Genomic DNA, 17,755 nt, shown 5'->3' with positions numbered 1-17,755 from the left:
ATTCATCAATATCATTGGCATTCAAAAATTATCGCAAAACAACAAACATCAGCAAACTGAGGCTGCAAGGGAAGTGTTTGACAAAATTCCTAAGGCAGAAAAACAGGGATAAAACTTCAAAAATTGTCAAGGCACTTTACAATTTGACATCCTAGGAATTTCTATTAGTGGCTCATGTGATAGAACCAACTACATTATATGCTGACTTCATCTACCAACAATTAAGACTAAACTACAAAAATAATATGGCCAACTTCATTCATGTAAGATGACACGAGGTGCTAGAAGCAACTTAATAAATAAGGAACGTTTTATTTAGAGGTTGAGGATAGTTATTTTATCATACATCAAAAGCTTAAAGAATGGTGATAATATTAGACTGTTGAGATATTGTCATTGATATCATCAGGATTGTTCAGATAAGAAGAAGCTTAATATAAGGGACAAGCCATAGTGTGAATATACTTGAAATGATAAGAAGCAGTGATGAGAATATAATGGACCGTGAATACCCTGTTCAATTTCAATACAAAGTATGTGCAATAACGTAACTACAGATGGACATGTTACAGGTCTGAATTATGGTTTGTGTTCTCAAAAGACTTGATAAAAATATATGCAGCAACGATAGTATGAAGACCATATAAATTGAAAAATATCAGTGATATTAGAAGTGAATATATACAGTGATATGAAAGAATTATTAAGGAGCAAACAGAAGTCATGAACATTTACAAAAGTCTTATATGAAAACTATTCATAGTAGATCCTTTCCTGTGTAAGAACCATGTCAGTATATATTGGCGTCTATGTCCAGGTTTGAAAGAAACAGTGATCAGCATGAAAACATCTGAATGGAAATGATGATGTCCACAGTCTTCAAAAGCATATGTGCCGCAGAAGTATCAAAAGATGGTTCCGTAAAGAAAAAAAATTAAAAACGACAGTTTCCAACCATTTCTTATTTACAAGTGACTGCATACCTGATAAAAGTATTGTATAGTAATTTTGAGCAAAGTTTTTAGTGGACGGCAGCAGGTTAAACAGGCTATTAAAGTATTGGCAGTCATTTAGTATTCAATCTACAGTCCTTATCATGCCTCGAGGTTGAATAATTTGGACTCGCGCTAAAGCCAATAATGATGAGTTTGTGGAGTAAACATATGCCAAACGTCTACAGCATGAAGAATAATGTTTATCACAGACCATCTAACCTAGAAGCTATTCACACGAAAAATCAGAAGTATCGATATGTTTTTACAGTGGCTGTGTGTGTCAGTAAAATTAAATCATCAAACATAAAATTCATAGTGAAGAATACACGTACGGCAATGAAATATGGACATATCACTGAAGTTTGGTAGCAATAGTTTGTGGATATAAAAATTATATACAAAATTTATCATACGGGTGAGACAATATAAGCTAAAATGATTAAATTATTTAAGGACTGTGATTATATTAAAAGAAATTATTTTAATTAAGGAAGTGTTGTTATTCTTAAGAGATATGACTTTTCAAAATGAAAAGTCACATCTTCTGTTGAATGAAATATAAATATAGAGTTATTTCATTTCAAAAAAATAAGTCAGCAGCTTGAGAAACTTGGCAGAGAGGAGCAAAAATAAATTCAGATATTCCTAATTTGATATATATATATATATATATATTTAATCAGAGTTAGTAAAGAAGAGTGAGGTGTCCAAAATTATATATCAATTGAATGAGGATTGGCTGACTTCAAAGGCAAAAGAAATTACATAGTTCCATCATCAGTTGTAAAAGCAACAAAGACAAAGGTGTAGTTCCAGATTCAACATCAGAAGTGGGAGTAGGTGCTTCCAGTGGGTTGAAGCCTGCAAATTGTGGGAGTTGTAGCTTCCAACATGTTGGTGCTCGTAAAATCGATGTTGGAGCCTCTTGTAGTTTGGAGCCTACAAACGTATTGTAAAAAGATTCGAAGTTATATAAAAGCAATTATTTGTGGTGGTTTTCTCTCGCATTGGGTTTCCACATAAATCACTGTGTTAATGTGTTCATGTGCCCCTCCCCCCCACCTCCAAGTATATGTGTGTGCTCTTCATAGACAATGTAATGACTTTGAAAAAGATTAATGCAACAACTTTACTATAAAGAGTAATTCAAAAGTATTAAAGCAACAATTTAATATTGCATGATGGTGACAAAGAAATGATTACATCAGAAAGTAATTTGTTAGACTTTGATGATTTGTATATATGCATGTGTATAGGCATATACCTATACCTATACTTCATCTATATCTCTGTCTATATCTGTATCTCCATGTATACTTACACAGACATAAGCATATATACGTATATATTGCCTAGTTCATTGGGATTAAGACAGTGACTCTCTTACAGGAAAGGAATTAAGGAGCAGCTTTATAGGGAGGGCAACAATCAAGGAAAAGTAATATTATTGGCAATGTAATGGAGGAGGTGCGATTTGAGGAATATATAATTAAACGGCGCAATTTGCATTAATGTTACTTTTAAATGGTAGCCTCACTTATATCTTTGAAAAGGATGTCTGCTCAAGGAGTTCAGACCCTTAAAGAAGGGGTATGCAAAAGATATAAAACTATGGAGAGTTGAATGACGAGGGTTTGAAGAAGAGTGGAAGTGTGTTTGTCATATATGCACAGCATATCATGAAGATAAAAATTTATCATGGGAATGTTGTATGTGATAGTGCATGTTTTAAAGTGGAGTAAATTAAATATCATATACACCAAGCAAATGAAGAGGAAAGATTAAGAAGATTATTTGCAGCTTATATAAGGAGATAGTGAGAAGTTTTATGGCATATATACGATGTGTTTTTACAAGGAAATTGTGATAAGATTGGTGACAGATTTATGATCACCATTGTAGCAAATTGGGGAAGAAAACTATAGGATAATTTGGAGGAGAAATTGATATTGAGGTTGATGCCTCATATTGGTGAAGTTTATGCTTCATATTATTGAGGTTCGTGCTTAAAATTGTCCAAGTCGGTGCCTCAAATTGGCAAGTTTGGGGTATCATATTCTAGGAGTTGGTGCCTACAAGTTAGGGTTTGGTGCCCATTGTAAGTTGCTTACATAGTTTGTACAAATAAGATAAATATAAGAAATATTTTTATCATCATTTTCTCCGACAAGGTTTTACATGTATATCTTGTGTCCTTTTGTGTTCTTACTTGCTATATGTTGCATGTGTGGCTAACTTGTATTATGCTAAAAATATTAGTAAATATGTGATATTTAAGTATTACTTTGATTCAATTGATATATCTGATATGAATACTATATTTGGATCTGCATTGTAGAAACTGTGTCAGTGTGATGTTGTAGAATTATCTTGCTGTTCCTGATATAGATTTATGAATTACGCGAATGATGATCTTCTTTTTCTTATGAAATATAATCTTATGAGATGGTGTTGGAGTGATGATGTTCTGTATAATTGATTTACTGGATCAACCCAATCACTTGACTGGTCTTCTTGTGAGATGGCAATATACTATTAGTTTGCTCATTTATTGTTTGCTATGTCCGATTTGACTCTATCAATATGAAAATATACTTGTATTGGTCTTATAAGACCTTTAATCTATATGAATGCTTGCCTGAGTTATCATATAATTATAGCAATTCAAAATTGTGCTATATCTGATTTGTGGGACTTGGAAATACATGTCCAAAGTGAGGAGGCTGCTGCTCGACTTTCTTTTTGGTATGGTTGATGTGAAAAATTAATTGCGTGAATGTTGGTGACATTCAATGTATATAATAATATATAGCAATTTATAAGATGGTTCAGAAATTTTTTATTGCTACTAAAATGAACAATTGTCGTAAATAAAAGAACCCTAATGATAACCACAAGAATAACCATTTTTAGAACAACTAAAGAATACTCAAAATATTAGAGTAAATATAAATAAATATTCTAATATCCTTCCTAAATGGTCATTCTATCAACTATCATTCTCCAAACCGCACCAAGTTACCCCATAAACTTGACAAACTTTTCCGGACTGAGAGACTTGGTGAGTATTTCTGCAGTCTAGTCCTTAGTTGGAACATACTGCAACGTCATTGGTCCATCTTCGACAAATATGTTTGGTCCATTCGTTGAATATTGGATTTTTGTCAAGTTTCAACACCCCTGGATAACAATAGAACAAAGGAGTAGGTCTTGCTTGAGACATTGTATGTCAAAAGCATTCTTTTAAGCCAAACCACCTAACAAGCTGCCCTAACAGTTCTCCAATATGATGCTTCGATCGAGGAAAGAGTTACTGCCTGTTGCTGCATTCTGGTCCGTGTGACTGCACTTGTGCACAGTTTGAAAACATACCTAGAAGCAGACTTTCTGTCGTCAACACAGCTTGCCCAATTTGAGTCTGCAAAACCAATGAGCCTAGGATATTTACTTCTGCTATAGAAAACGCCAAAGTCAGGGCTTCCCTCACATATCTCAACACACTTTGCTGCAACTCAATGTTTAGCTTTTGTGCCTGACATGAAGTGGGAGATATAGCTCACAACATAATCGATTTCAGATCTAATGGTGGTGAGATAGATGAGGCTGCCCACTAGTTGTTTGAATGTTGAGTTATCCACCACTGTTGAATCCAATTTGTATGTTTGTCTTAACCCTTTCTCCATAGGTGTAGATGCACGTTTGCAATTGTGGAACCAAAATCTATCCAAGAGTCTCTTGTCATACTTTGATTGAGAAATGAATGTGGCTTTTTTTCTGCCAAATCTCTACACCTAGACAATATTTGAGAAGTCCCAAATCTGTAGCGATCAGCTCTTCAACATTGATGATAAGTAGAGTCTCACCAGTAGCATGGTTTACATACAAATTAGGAATATGAGGACTCCATTGAAAGTCTCGACCAATCAAATACTTATCTTAATATACCATTGGTGCAATCAGAACAGGAGGATCCTCAGAGAGGATAGTCCAACCATGCAGCAAGAATCACACAATGGAAACAATCAACAACATGGCAACAAGGCACAAATAGTGTGCAAGATCAGATTTTCACTTTATTATAGATTCATGAAATCATATACAATTGGCCAACAACATGCAAGCTTACATTCCAGGTGTATCGGCCTACTTATGGATTGAAATCCAAATTATCCTTTAGATCGAACCCTCATGAGTTATCCTACTACCAATGACGATATCTAGTAAGAATGAATTACATCAATTTATAAAGTGTTCACAAGAAAAATGTTGGCAAAGAAAGATCATATTTTCCCAAGGAAAATGTGTTTCCAAATATAGGTGATGACCTAAATCACGAAGAGCTCCATCATCATAATAAGAAATCGAGTGTAAATTGATACATGTCTTGAGGACAAGCATTGGAACATGAAATGATGCGCCAAGAAGTTTCACATAATTCCTTCACAAGATCAAAAACTCCAGGTAGCCATTAGAACATGAAGGACAAATAGGTACGAGCAGAAATCCATGAGATACTTCTATATGATGAATCTAATCGAGGTGCAAACTAGATGAAGATCAAACATAATGTTTGGAACATTCCATGAGGTTCATAATATTGGACGAATTAAGTAGGAGTGCTACAACAAGCAAAGAAACAAGCTAACTAGGAACAACTGAAAAAAAATGTTTTTTGTTGATGCAAGACTTTCATGAACCCAAAAAGCTCTTGCATTCGACCTCCAGGGTTATTTGAAAAATGAGCCTCTTAGTTTGATGCAAAGGGAAAGCCAAGAAGGTGTACTTGAGCTTGAAAAACCCAAGAAGAGTCCTGAATCGTTCTATGCTTCCACTTTACATGATATTCAAGTATTGTCTCCCTGTCGTGCTTCTACCAGCTTTGTGTTCCAAGGTATGTTTAATCTCATCTAATTGCCTCTTAAGTAACTACCTTTCTAACTTTGATCACTACCATTGTCACTGAATTCTATCTTCTAATAGTAATATAGGTCAACAATATTGAATAAGAGATATATCCTTATCATCTAACAACTCCATATGTATTACCCGAATCAAATTTTCTCAAAATCTTACAAGGTCAAAATTTCCTCCCCTTCATCTTATTGTATGTTTCAGTAGAAATGATGCCTTTTTCAAATATAACATCACTTCATTTCCAACTTCAAATTCCTCATTTCCTCTTCTTAGCTGTCTTCTCCTTATATTTATTATTAATGTCTTCCAAATGCTTGTTCTACTTATCATGTATTCATATGCTCTGCAAGCTGGATGACCATCCTCCTTTTCAGTAATCCTTGGATGCCCCTTCTCATCTCCCCCCTTATTGATGGGAGTTGAATGGGCACGTCAGGATGGACATTTACAAGCAGTATGGTGGATCCCTAATAGCCTTGTATGCAGAGCAGTTTATTGATAAACAGGAGGAGGTTATTGTGTGACCACCTACATCTCTCGATGCTAAACATACGCTCCACATTTCCTTAAGCACTGTCAAGTTGGGTTCTCATTGACTTTATATTCAAACAGTTTGCTAGATTGATAGAGAAGACAGGATCTATTGATTTTGTGACATGGGGAAGCTTGAGAAATAGATAGACTTTATTTTTCATTGCCTCATTTACTATGAGATCAGAGGGAGGTTCTATTGTCTATTTGGATGGTGTTGGCTTCTCTTATCCATCTTCATGTACATTGATCAATGGTGCTTGGCCCTTTATCTTCAAGAAACCACAAGTGTTTGGGACCACACCTTACAGATTCAGTCGGTCTTTCATCAGACCAGAGATTGGCTCATCACCCACTTCTTCTTGTTGGTCACTTTGGCTTGAGGGACCAACCAATGGTTTGTTCTTCCTAGCTCTAGGCACATCAGGTTTGTGAGGCCTTTTTGGAGTTATACGTGGCAGCAACTCTCCAATTCCAACAGCTCTTAGAGATGCCATAAAACTTCCCCTTATCTTGGGTTATACCCTTCGGTATTGGATTTCTTCTTCATGGCGGGGGGCATGTAGCTTCTTGCCGGCTGTGGCTTTCGTCTCTTGTTTGTGCCTTGTTCTGTTTTTCTCCAAACACCGTTTGGTGTTCCCATTGTTGGCTGGCTTCTCTTGTTATTTTCTGACAGTTCCTTAGACCGTCTTTGTGGTCTCTTACTAAGGTTTCACATCCCCTTTTTTACTCCTTTTGTACTATTCTCATTTGTTTTAAATTGCATCTTCTAATTCCAACAAGGGATATATTATCTAAAATATAAAATGGAAAATACACAATCTTTTAATGCCCAAGTTTGAAGCTTGTCAAGTTTTTAATAGGGTAAGGGTGAGGGACATGCCATTATAAGTGCCTAATACTGGACTTGGTTGTAGAAGTCAATTGGATTTAGAATATCCTTATGGTGTTCCAGCCTAAGGTTCATGTATATCAAGATATTCAAATTTGATATTTGGGGACAATTATGTTATTTATTAAGAAAGCATTAAGAGTTGAGATAGTTAGGAAAGTTAAGCAATTGGCATTGCTAAAATATTTTAATTGTTCATGAAAAGAGAAAGATTAAGTTACACCATTTAATCATTAGAATCTATTTAGTCTAGTTTGTTTACAGCATAGATTAAATGATTAACGCACACAAATGATGAACAAGAATAGCAACAGTAGCATTCCCTTTATTATTTGCACATGCCAAAAGATTACATAATGCTTAGGATAAGCTGAGTTACAATGATCCCAAACGGGGTATAAATACTTTCCGCCGAACCTTCCCGAAGGGGTTTGTCGGCTACAAAACAATCCTAATCTACCCGTTGGCTACAAAATACAAAATCTTCGATGGCATAAGCCAACCAGCTATAGAATGCAAAATCTATCGACGACATCACCCCCCCAAAAACAAAAGCCGTCTCCTGACGACTAACAAAATAGGAGGCAACCCACATACAACAAAACAAAAATACTAGAGAGAAGGTGGTGCCCTTGAAGAATGTTGCTGTCGACGCAACTCATAGACTTGCTCCGTTCGGATGCTCAAATCCTTCTGTATCCATGAATTAACCTCAACGGCCTACTTCAGAAGAAGTGCCGCATCCATAGCTTGCGTCCTAGCTAACTGCAACCCCTGTTCAGCTGCATCCTTATCCCTCGACGAAGCTGCCCGCTCAGTTGCCCATGTTGCCTGTTGACTAGCCAAATCCGTCGCTAACTTCTCTCTAGCCTCCCTCTCAACCACCAGGGGTCTCTCGGCTACAATCCTGTCCGCGTCCACATGCCTTTGAGCATAATAAACCTCCTTATACAGTCCCACAATCTCATGTGCTAGCTTCTCCAGTGGAGTGTTGCACGACCCCAACTCTGGCTCACTGGCCCAATCTGCCAACATCTCCGGTGTCTCAAGTGTTGGCCAACCTCTCTCCTCAAAACATGAATGGAACTGCTGTGGACAAATCCCCCTGATGTAAGCTCGGACCAAATGCCACTCTCTCCACCGAGTCATAGCTTGCAATGTCACATTGTGTCCCTTCTTTAGCGCAACCTTCATCGCCCTGAGGTAGTCCCTGCACTTGTCCTCATTCGATCCATAATCCTCCTTTGCAAAACCCTCCATCGTCCACTCAGCATCACTATTCTCTTCCTCATCTGCGAGGACCATGCCCACATTCGGTGTGGCCTCCTCTGCTCTCAGCGCAACCTCGGCCTATGGCACTCCTGCCTCTTGAGGCTTTGGTATTGTAGCTGATACTCCTAGGTGTGCGGGGGATTGGATGGATGGACCAACCTCGACAGGGATGAGTGGAAACTGTTGTCTCAAGAAAGCACTGGCTCTATCCATCACCTCCGGCTGCTTTGACTGTGCGGGCTCCATGCTCTCCTTCTGTGCTAGCTGCGCTGACTGGACTAAATGTACTGGCTCAGCGGCTGCTAACAAGGAAGACGAAATAGTGACAACTGCATCACAATGAATCACATCCAAGCGAACTTGGGGCTAAGGGTCCGGTGTTGGCAACTCTAACCTCTGTGAGACTGGCTTCACTAGTGCAACTGGAACAACATGTGCTACATCCGTGGAGAAAGTAACACCTGGAGTCGTTGTCAGTGTAACAACTGCTGTCGTCGGTTGGACACCCTCTGCCATTGCTCGGGGGACATTTGCTATTGTTGACGAGGTCATCACCATCGGTGCATGACGCTAACCAAAAGGAGGAATGTGTGACGTGGGAATGGACAAGTGCTCCGAAGTTGACAGCTGCGGTAGGGTGAAAAATGTGGGCTCACTATCTGCTGGTTTTTTGCCAACCTCCGCGAAAGTACTGCCTTCCTCATACTCTGCCCCGCTGCTCTCCGAAGTCTCCTCCCGTCCGCTGTCAGTGTCCTCGTGAGCTGCCTGCAATCCCCAAAATACCTTCTTTTGTTCTGCAGCTGTCTCATCCATGTCCAAATGTCTCCAATAAAATATCAGAGGCTCTCCCTGTGCCAACTTTCCCCGAAGTGGTGCCTCAAAATCATCCATGGGTATGTAATTTACCATTGCCTCCAGAAATAGGCCAATTGCATGATGTGGCATAAAGAATGTGTGGTGTTGCAGTGTCATGAACTCCTCCATCTTGTCAGCAAGAACTGTAGCCCAATCATACACCATACCGTTCATGATGCTATTCATGAATACTATCTGCGGCAACGCTATATCTGAAGCCCAAGTTGCCCCTGTCAGCTTGCTCTTGATAACGTCCATAATGCACCTCTAGTGGCCTTCCCGAATAAGATCTCACCGAAGCCCTCTGCATTTAGACCCTTTGATCACTGACACCATCTCCTCCCGTGTAAGATCGCGGCCCACCAACCGAATCTAGTGTTCCTTCCGTTCTTGAGAGAGCTTGTGATTCTTTATTTCCACCTTCTTACCTCCAGGACCAGGAATGCCAAAAACCCTCGTGAAATCCCTAGGCTTAAAAGAAACTGTCATCCGATGCTTTTTGTACAAAAATGTGCTCATTCTGTTGTGCTGATTATATGCTTGTATCATGGTCTGCAAAACTGATTCAAATAATCGGATAGAAAAAATTGGAAGCTGGATGGCCCAATGCACCTATGCCCGTAGCAAAATTTCCTTAACGAGGTCAGCATTCGGAGTTTCCTGCTACCACTTCTAGCATTCGCTGCCATTGAGACCCTCAAACTGGACGGTGAGATGAGTGAGTTCCTCCCTAACTTTCTTTTTCTTGCTGCTGGAAGCGGATGGCCTTGCAGCATGGATTCCAAACACCAAAACCCTTGCATTCTTCTCCATACTTGCCTTCAATTGACTCTTCCACTGTTTCCATTTGCCTGTCGATTCCATGCAATAACGGCTTCTTCCTCCTTATATAGTATAGGGTTCCTTTCCACGGAGAAATATGTCTCAAAACTTTCCCTTTCCAAAGCCCCTTCCCTTTCTAGCTAGTTCTCCTTCAACCAACCAGCCGTAGGTATAATTTATGGTGTCCCACAGCATCTGTGCGGGCACCTTCTATTTGCTGCGAATTCTGCCTCCTGCTTGGTGATTAGTTATCCACGGAAGGTCATGAACAGAAGTCCATGGCTTTGAAAAAACAATCACGGGAACATGGAGCGCGCTTGGCGGAAAGAAAACACCTGCAGGGAAGGAAAAGCTTCATAGATGAAGGCTTGAAGTAATCAAATGATGGGAGGATACAAACTTTGCCAATGATTGAAGAGTCTAATTGGCGATATTGCACTGTACAGTTGGGGCATGAATGTTATAAAGCCAAATGTGCCATCAAGCAAAGTGATTCAACCAATATCTAGCATTACTAAGCATCCACGGAAAACCATGGAAAGAAGTCCGTGGGAAGATGCGAACGCTAGCCACGGAAGATATGGGAGATACCCTGCGGAAGATGAGACACCACGCAGAAGACAAGGCACCATGCGTGGGAAGAGAGGAAGTTTGCGGGAGAAAACGAAATGGGAGGTCCGTTGAACATAGTGTAGCCGCGGGAATTAGAACACCCGCGGAGTAGCTATCTGCGGGTTGTGCCTGCTGAAACTCTTCTGCTCAGGTTTCTTTTTCTGTGTTTTTTTTTTTTCTGATTTTTTTTTCAATTTTAAATATATAGCACGACAATTTTGCCTCCAGGTGTCGCCATTCTGTAACGATGAAGGAGTCATCTGGCCATTCTGCGATGGCGACGGAGTCTTTCTAGCACGGTATATTTTCAATTTGGATCTGTTGACTGCCTGAGGCACCTCTTGCCCGTCCAAGGTCAACAATTTTATTTCTTCATTATTGCCGAGCTCCTGGATCTGGTATGGCCCAACCCATCTGACCTTAAACTTCCCTGGTTTAATTTCATTCCGACTGTCATACTTGAGTACCAACTACCTCGGCTAAAACTTGTTGAGTTTGAGATGGTTATCATGCCACGCCTTATGTCTGTTCTGTGTTACCTCTGTGGCCCATTGCGCCAACAATCGCTTCTCTTCCAGCTTATTCAGGTTATGCAGCCACTCCCTTAAGCTTTCCATGTCACCTAGCTTATTTTCCAGTGCTATTCGCAGGCTCAGAATCATGAATTCCACTGGTACCATTGCCTCTTGTCTGAACATTAATTGGAATGGCATGTGCCCTGTCGTCACCTTGTATGCCGTGCGGTAAGCCCAAAGGGCAGAGGGTAAATTGTCCTCCTAATCTTCTCCTTCAATCGCACAATATTTGTAAATAATTGATACCAGGATTTTATTTGTAGCCTCGGCCTGTCCATTTGCTCTCGAGTAGTATGGACTCGACAATGAATGACAAATCTTGAATTTGGTGGTGTGTAGTGGGATGACATGATTAACAAAGTGTCCACCCCTATCACTTGTTAACTGTAATGGAATTCCATACCTGGTAATGATCTGCTCATAAATAAACCTGGCTGTGCTGATGTCCGAGTTATCTGGTAGTGCGCATGCCTCCGCTCATTTGGTCAGGTACTCTGTTGCGACAATAATGTACCGGCACCTCTGGTCCTGGTCACCTTCAGGGGTCAAATGAAATCCAATCCCCACCGTTCAAAGAGTTCCTGCACATGGGAGGGTTTAAGTGGCATGAAGTCTCTCTTCAGCGGCTTCCCAGCCCATTGGCAAGTATCACACCCGATGACCCACTCCCGCGCGTTGTCGTACACGGTCGGCCACCAGAGTCTTTGAAGCAATATCTTCCATGCAGTGGTGTTAGGTCCCATGTGTCCTCTTGCTGGTCCCTCATTTGCTTCTTTTAATACCCGCGATATCTCTTCCTCTAATACACACCGTCAGAGGATGTGATTTGGCCCCATCTTGTAGAGCAATCCGTTGATCAACTGGAAGGTACGACTCTGGATTATCAACTTGTGCCTTTCATTTGGTGGCATTCCACTTGGAAACTGTCTTGTCGACAGATATTCCCTTATGCTCCTGTTCCATTCCGGTAGTACTGCGATCTGAAACAGCTATGCGTTAGAAAAGTCGTCATTCACACCATCCGCTGGTTCCCCTATTTTGATCCTCGACAGGTGGTCGACGCTGATATGTTTCTTCCTCGGTTGTACAATGATTTTGAAGGTAAAGTCTTGCAACAGAAGCAACCATCTGGTGATCCTTCCTTGAATGACAGGTTTATTGACAAGGTACAACAAAGCTGGATGGTCCACATAGAACACAAATGGTGTTGCCAGCAAGTAGTGTCAAAACTTCTGTGCTGCATACACCATGCCCAATGCTTCCCGTTTTGTGGTGTTGTAGTTCTGTTTTGCTTTAGATAACAGTTGGCTGACAAAGTATATTGGGTGATCCAAGCCGTGGTTACCTGTTTGCGCCAAGGTTGCTCCGATCGCATAGTTGGATTCGTTGACATGAACATGGAATTCCTTATCCCAATCCGGATATGCCAAAATGAGTGCCGTAGCCAATTGTGCCTTTAACAGTTCGAATGCCTCATCATGCTCCTGCTCCCATCTGAATGATTCTTCTTTGCAGGTTAACCTATCTAGCGAATAGGACAGCTTGGTAAAATTTTTAATAAACCTTTTGTAATAGCCTATATGTTTGAGGAAAGACTTTACCTCTGTCACATTAGTGGTTGGTTGCATTTCTAGGATGACTCTGACTTTGTTCGGGTCGGCGTTCAATCCTTCTTTACAGATGATGTGTTCGAGTAGTCTTCCCTGCGGAACCATGAATCTGCACTTTTTGGGGTTCAAAGCTAGCCGCGCCCTTCGACATCTCTCCATACATTTGTCGAGTGTTGCCAGATGCCTGTCCTCCGTGCTGAATACAGACCAATCATCGAGGAATGCTTTGAAGTTGCTGACGGACATCTTGTCAAAGATGTGCAGTATGATCCGTTGGAAGGTGGCAGGGGCGTTGCACAAGCTGAATGGCATCTGATTGTATGTATACACCCCATTTTCGACGAGAAACGTTGTCTTCAACTTGTCCTCTGCTATAGAGATTTGATTGTATCCAGAGAACCCGTCCATAAAGGAGTAAATTTCATGTCCGACGACCTCCTCTAGTATGCTGTTTGTAAATGGAATCGGAAATGGATCCTTGATTGTAACTGCATTAAGACATCTGAAGTACACACAAATTCGGATCTGGGTGGTGTCCTTCAGTGATATAACTATAGGTGTGACACCCATTAACTTGTCTATACCTTGAAAATAATTCCGGCTTCCAACATCCAGTTGATTTCCTTTGTAACTCGTGCCGCATAGTTCTTATTCATTCTGTAGGGTCGCTTCCGTACCGGCACGGCTCATTGGACCAGTGGGATGTGGTGCACACACAACTCTTGAGCTATTCCCTTCACATCCTTGTATGTCCATGCAAATACATCCTTATATTCCAGGAATATCTTAAATGCTGCTGCTTTCAATACTGGTTCCCAGTTATCTCCCGCCAATATGTTTCTTGGTTCAACTTCGTTTCCCAAATTCATAGTTTGCAGTGTGGCTTCATTACACTTGATTGTCTCCCCCTCACTGAATGTATGGCCAGGTGTGACATCCAATGGAACATCCCCCTCCTTTATCTTGGTGAATTCTCTTGGAAATTCATCTCCTGTCGGACCTTCCTCAATTGTCAGTACATTGTAGCTCTAGAATAGTTCGTAGTCCTCTATTTGCCAGTGGTAGAGACCGTTGACCGAATTCAAATTTTCATCTATTGATCCTCCTTCCAACTGCAGGACTCCCTCTTGATCCGGTTCCATACGTTGCCTCCCTTCATCTTCCTCGTCAGAATCTAATGACAAAGCTTCTTCTCCAACCATCTGAGTGTGCAAATCAATGACGAAGTTTCTCCCTTTGCTTTCTAGTGATAAGGTGTTTCTCTTCCAGTTGTGTTTAAGTCTAGCCTGAATAAGCTATCCACATCCCAAAATGGCATTGTGTCCTTTTCTCTTCAGCGGGATGATGAAAAGTCAAGCAGGAAAGGTTGTGTGCCAATTGTCACTGGTTGTGCCATTAGAATGCCAAGAGGTTATATGCCATGTTGGTCTTTTGTCAGTAACTGAAATGTAGGTGGCCACAGTGTCAGTTGTCCCAACTTTCTCCAGGTATCTTCGGGTAAGACGTTCACGCAGGACCCGCTGTCTACAATTGTGTCCATCAGCACACTTCCAAGAATCCCCATCTCGATGACTGCTGGATGCCGTCTGGATGCAAGCACTAGCAACATTGGGTCGTCTCCAACGGCAGCAATTTCCTTCCCTCTACCTTGTTCTCTTGGTATCCTCAGAACTGGTGTTATATTTGTGAGAGTGGATCGGAGCTGAGGCATCGTAAGAAGCAAATCATTTATCTTGACCAATACCTCCATTTGCAAAATTTGCTGTACGATGTTTTGTTTCGCGGAGTTTTTTGCCGAAGTGCTGTTGGTGTCCTCCAATTGAGATGTTTTCGCCTGTGATGCCTTTTCAGTCTTTGCCCGCGCTCCCCCAAATTTCCTCTTTTCTTCCGCCGGGTCCAAGTACTCTTTTGCTTGCCTCCGTGTAATTGCCAAAACCTCTTCTTCATTTGTCCCGACAGGATCAAGTTTACTCTGGATTTTGGGCACTTGGCATCTTCATGGTCACCGGGTCCGCACCATTTGATAATAATTTCGGTGTGTTTGTCGTGCTACAATCCTGTGCAAAATGACCCCACAAATTACATGCTTGGCATTGAACGATCGGCCGTCCGTTTGCATCATACTGGATGTGACTTTTGTTACCATTGTTATTGTTATTGTTCGCATTGTTATTGTTCTGTCCACGTCTATTATTCCTGTATCCTCTGGACGTGGCACCGTCCATGCCTGTGTTCCCATTCCTTGCAGACGCGGAAGCCTCTTGTGCCAGAAACACCTGTTGAGGTCCTCTAGTTTTCATGTTGAAAGGACATTCTTTTGTAGAATGTCCCATTATCTGACAAATATCGCATAACTAGTTCTTTGGACAGGAACCCTTTGTGTGACCTTCTGCCTTACATTCCGTGCACTATAGTTCGCTTCCCTTTGTTTCTTTTTGCATGTTCGTAAATTCTTTCATTATTCGGAGCATGTCCTTCTGGAGGGCTCAAACTTTTTTACTGCTGTTTTCCTCATCGCTACTTTCTTCTTCCGAGGATGCATCGTCGTCTGACTCAGAGGAGCTATTCTTCTTTTTCTTTTTCATCCTTTGCTCACTTTCCAGGTTCAGTGCCTAGTTGTACACTTCAGTGTATGACGACGGCGTTACGATCTTCATTTTCTTTCGCAATTTCGGGTGTAGGCCTTCAATGAACCACCTTTTTAGTAATCCATCAGTTGGCTTATTCTGCATTTTGTTGATCAAGTCCTTCAACTTCCTTGCATAGACTTGGACTGTTTTATTTTTCCCTTGTCTTGTGTTGTATATCTTTGCTACAATTTCATTGTTGTCGCGGAGTAGTTGAAATTTCGCCATAAACTCCTCCTTTAGGTTATCCCAAGTGGTTAGGTTTTGGGGCTCTGCATCGGTGAACCAATCAATTGTGACACCTCGTAGGAATGCCGGAAACTGCTGCACCCATTCGTTTGTATCAGTTATGCCATTCACCCTCCAGATCGTTTCGCACGTTTTACAGTGGCGGATCAGATCGGCCATACCATCACCATCGAATTTCGGCAACTTTTCCTTTGGTCTTGCAATCACTACTGGGTTTTGTGCACGGGCATTGTTCGGTCCTGCAACACTGGCACTGTTCACTCCCACATAGGTGGTCTGTACTTCCACACTGGCGGTTTGCACTCCCACAATGGTAGACTATTCTCCCACACCGGCGGTCTATTCTCCCACACCCCACACCGGTGGCCCACACTCCCACATCGGCAGATTGTTCTCCCAGAGTGGCGGTCTCAACAGCTCTGAACGTTGGTGAAGAAGGATCTTCTGAAGTTGTCCTTTTCGGAAGTGTATCTCAGACAAAGAGTTCACTCCACACTCTTGCTCCCTCGACACTCCGAGCCATGCGAGTCGATTCTCTTCCGTCTGGACTCTCTTCCCTCGGCGAATACAAATTTCATCTTTTGTCTTCAATCTTTGCCACTTATCGGTGAGGCAAAAAATTCGATAAAGATAATTTGTCAGTAAATGAGTAAACATACAAAACAAGCTGATATAGATATATGAAAATGCAATGTGTAACAAAATTGCATCCTTATGTGGAACGTCGATGGTTGGCAGGCATATCCAAAGACTCTGAACTCTAAAGTAAACTGCAAATAGAAAATTGTCTTTGTATAAAGATAAGCAAATACATATGTCAAGTAAAATATGAAATTAATCTACATCACTCCCTTTCCCTTCCCACTAAAAAGAAAATGAATTTAGAGAATTTACTTGGGAATCTGGATTTGCTTAAAAATCTGCTTCAAATCCACTTCAAATCTGCTTGTGATTAATCTACAAGGCTGTTAAAAACTATTTCTCTCTGCCAAAACCCTTGTCCTCTCCTCCAAACACTGAAAATTTCAAAATAAACAATTAATGGTCAAGTTGTTAGGTGTCGCAGTTTTACTAGTGCCACCCAAGAGAAGAAGATAAGTTACTGTGAGAAGTTTGTGATTTATTGCACAGAAGTGGCCAATTTATCGGGGAGAATTTAAGGTCTTCTTGGCTGGAATTTCTTGTCAAAAATCGTTAAGTTTTCTCATAAAAGTTCTCCTGAGTAGTAGAGATATCTGCGACTTCATGGAGAGATTTTAATCTATGGTATGGATATCTGGATTCACAAGAATCAGAAGCTATTTTATTACATTGACTAGATTTAATGGAATGTTTGTTTTAAACATCAGGTGTCTGTGTGTATGTACCTAGAGAGAGGGAGGACCAATATACTGTTGAACAATACACTAACAATTGTATAAAAGGATAGTTTTATACTGTAGTTACTTGAAAATGTATTTATAAGAGTAAACACAAGGACTAGTAGTTACAGCTGAAGGCTAGAGTAAAATTGATAACAGAATTGGTGCTAATGGCATTCTGCGATTATGATTTTTTTTGTTTTTGTATTCTAGGAATCCAATAAGGTCATCCGTGAGATCATAGAATTTGTTCTATCACATCAATGTCTCTTCGCTCGTATTCTTAGAGATGAAGATCCTCAAATACACATTCAATCACTAGAAGAGCTGGAAATTGGCGTCGCTATACTATCTAAGGTGGGTTTCATATCTAATTATGTTAGGCAAAACTTTTTGGCATAGTGTTCTACTTGATTAGTTGACCAGAGTATAGCTATTAT

At 40.6% G+C, this 17,755-nt stretch overlaps 1 protein-coding gene across 7 annotated transcripts in view; it reads left to right on the top strand.

The window, feature by feature from the left end:
- Nucleotides 1-17,755, top strand: part of EMB3142 (nuclear pore complex protein (DUF3414)) — a 314,519-nt gene that overhangs the window by 220,400 nt on the left and 76,364 nt on the right. For all 7 annotated transcript variants that reach the window (XM_089819936.1, XM_089819932.1, XM_089819934.1 and 4 more), the window contains exon 38: nt 17,529-17,672. In XM_089819936.1, coding sequence (XP_089676062.1) covers nt 17,529-17,672 — 144 coding nt within the window. The remainder of the gene's footprint in view (nt 1-17,528; nt 17,673-17,755) is intronic.

The sequence above is a fragment of the Cupressus sempervirens genome, chromosome 3 (assembly GCF_028749045.1).
Source record: "Cupressus sempervirens isolate cs-2001-9-10 chromosome 3, ASM2874904v1, whole genome shotgun sequence".
NCBI lineage: Eukaryota > Viridiplantae > Streptophyta > Pinopsida > Cupressales > Cupressaceae > Cupressus > Cupressus sempervirens.
Note: the sequence above shows the minus strand (reverse complement) of the source record. Positions and strands in the feature narration are given on the sequence as shown.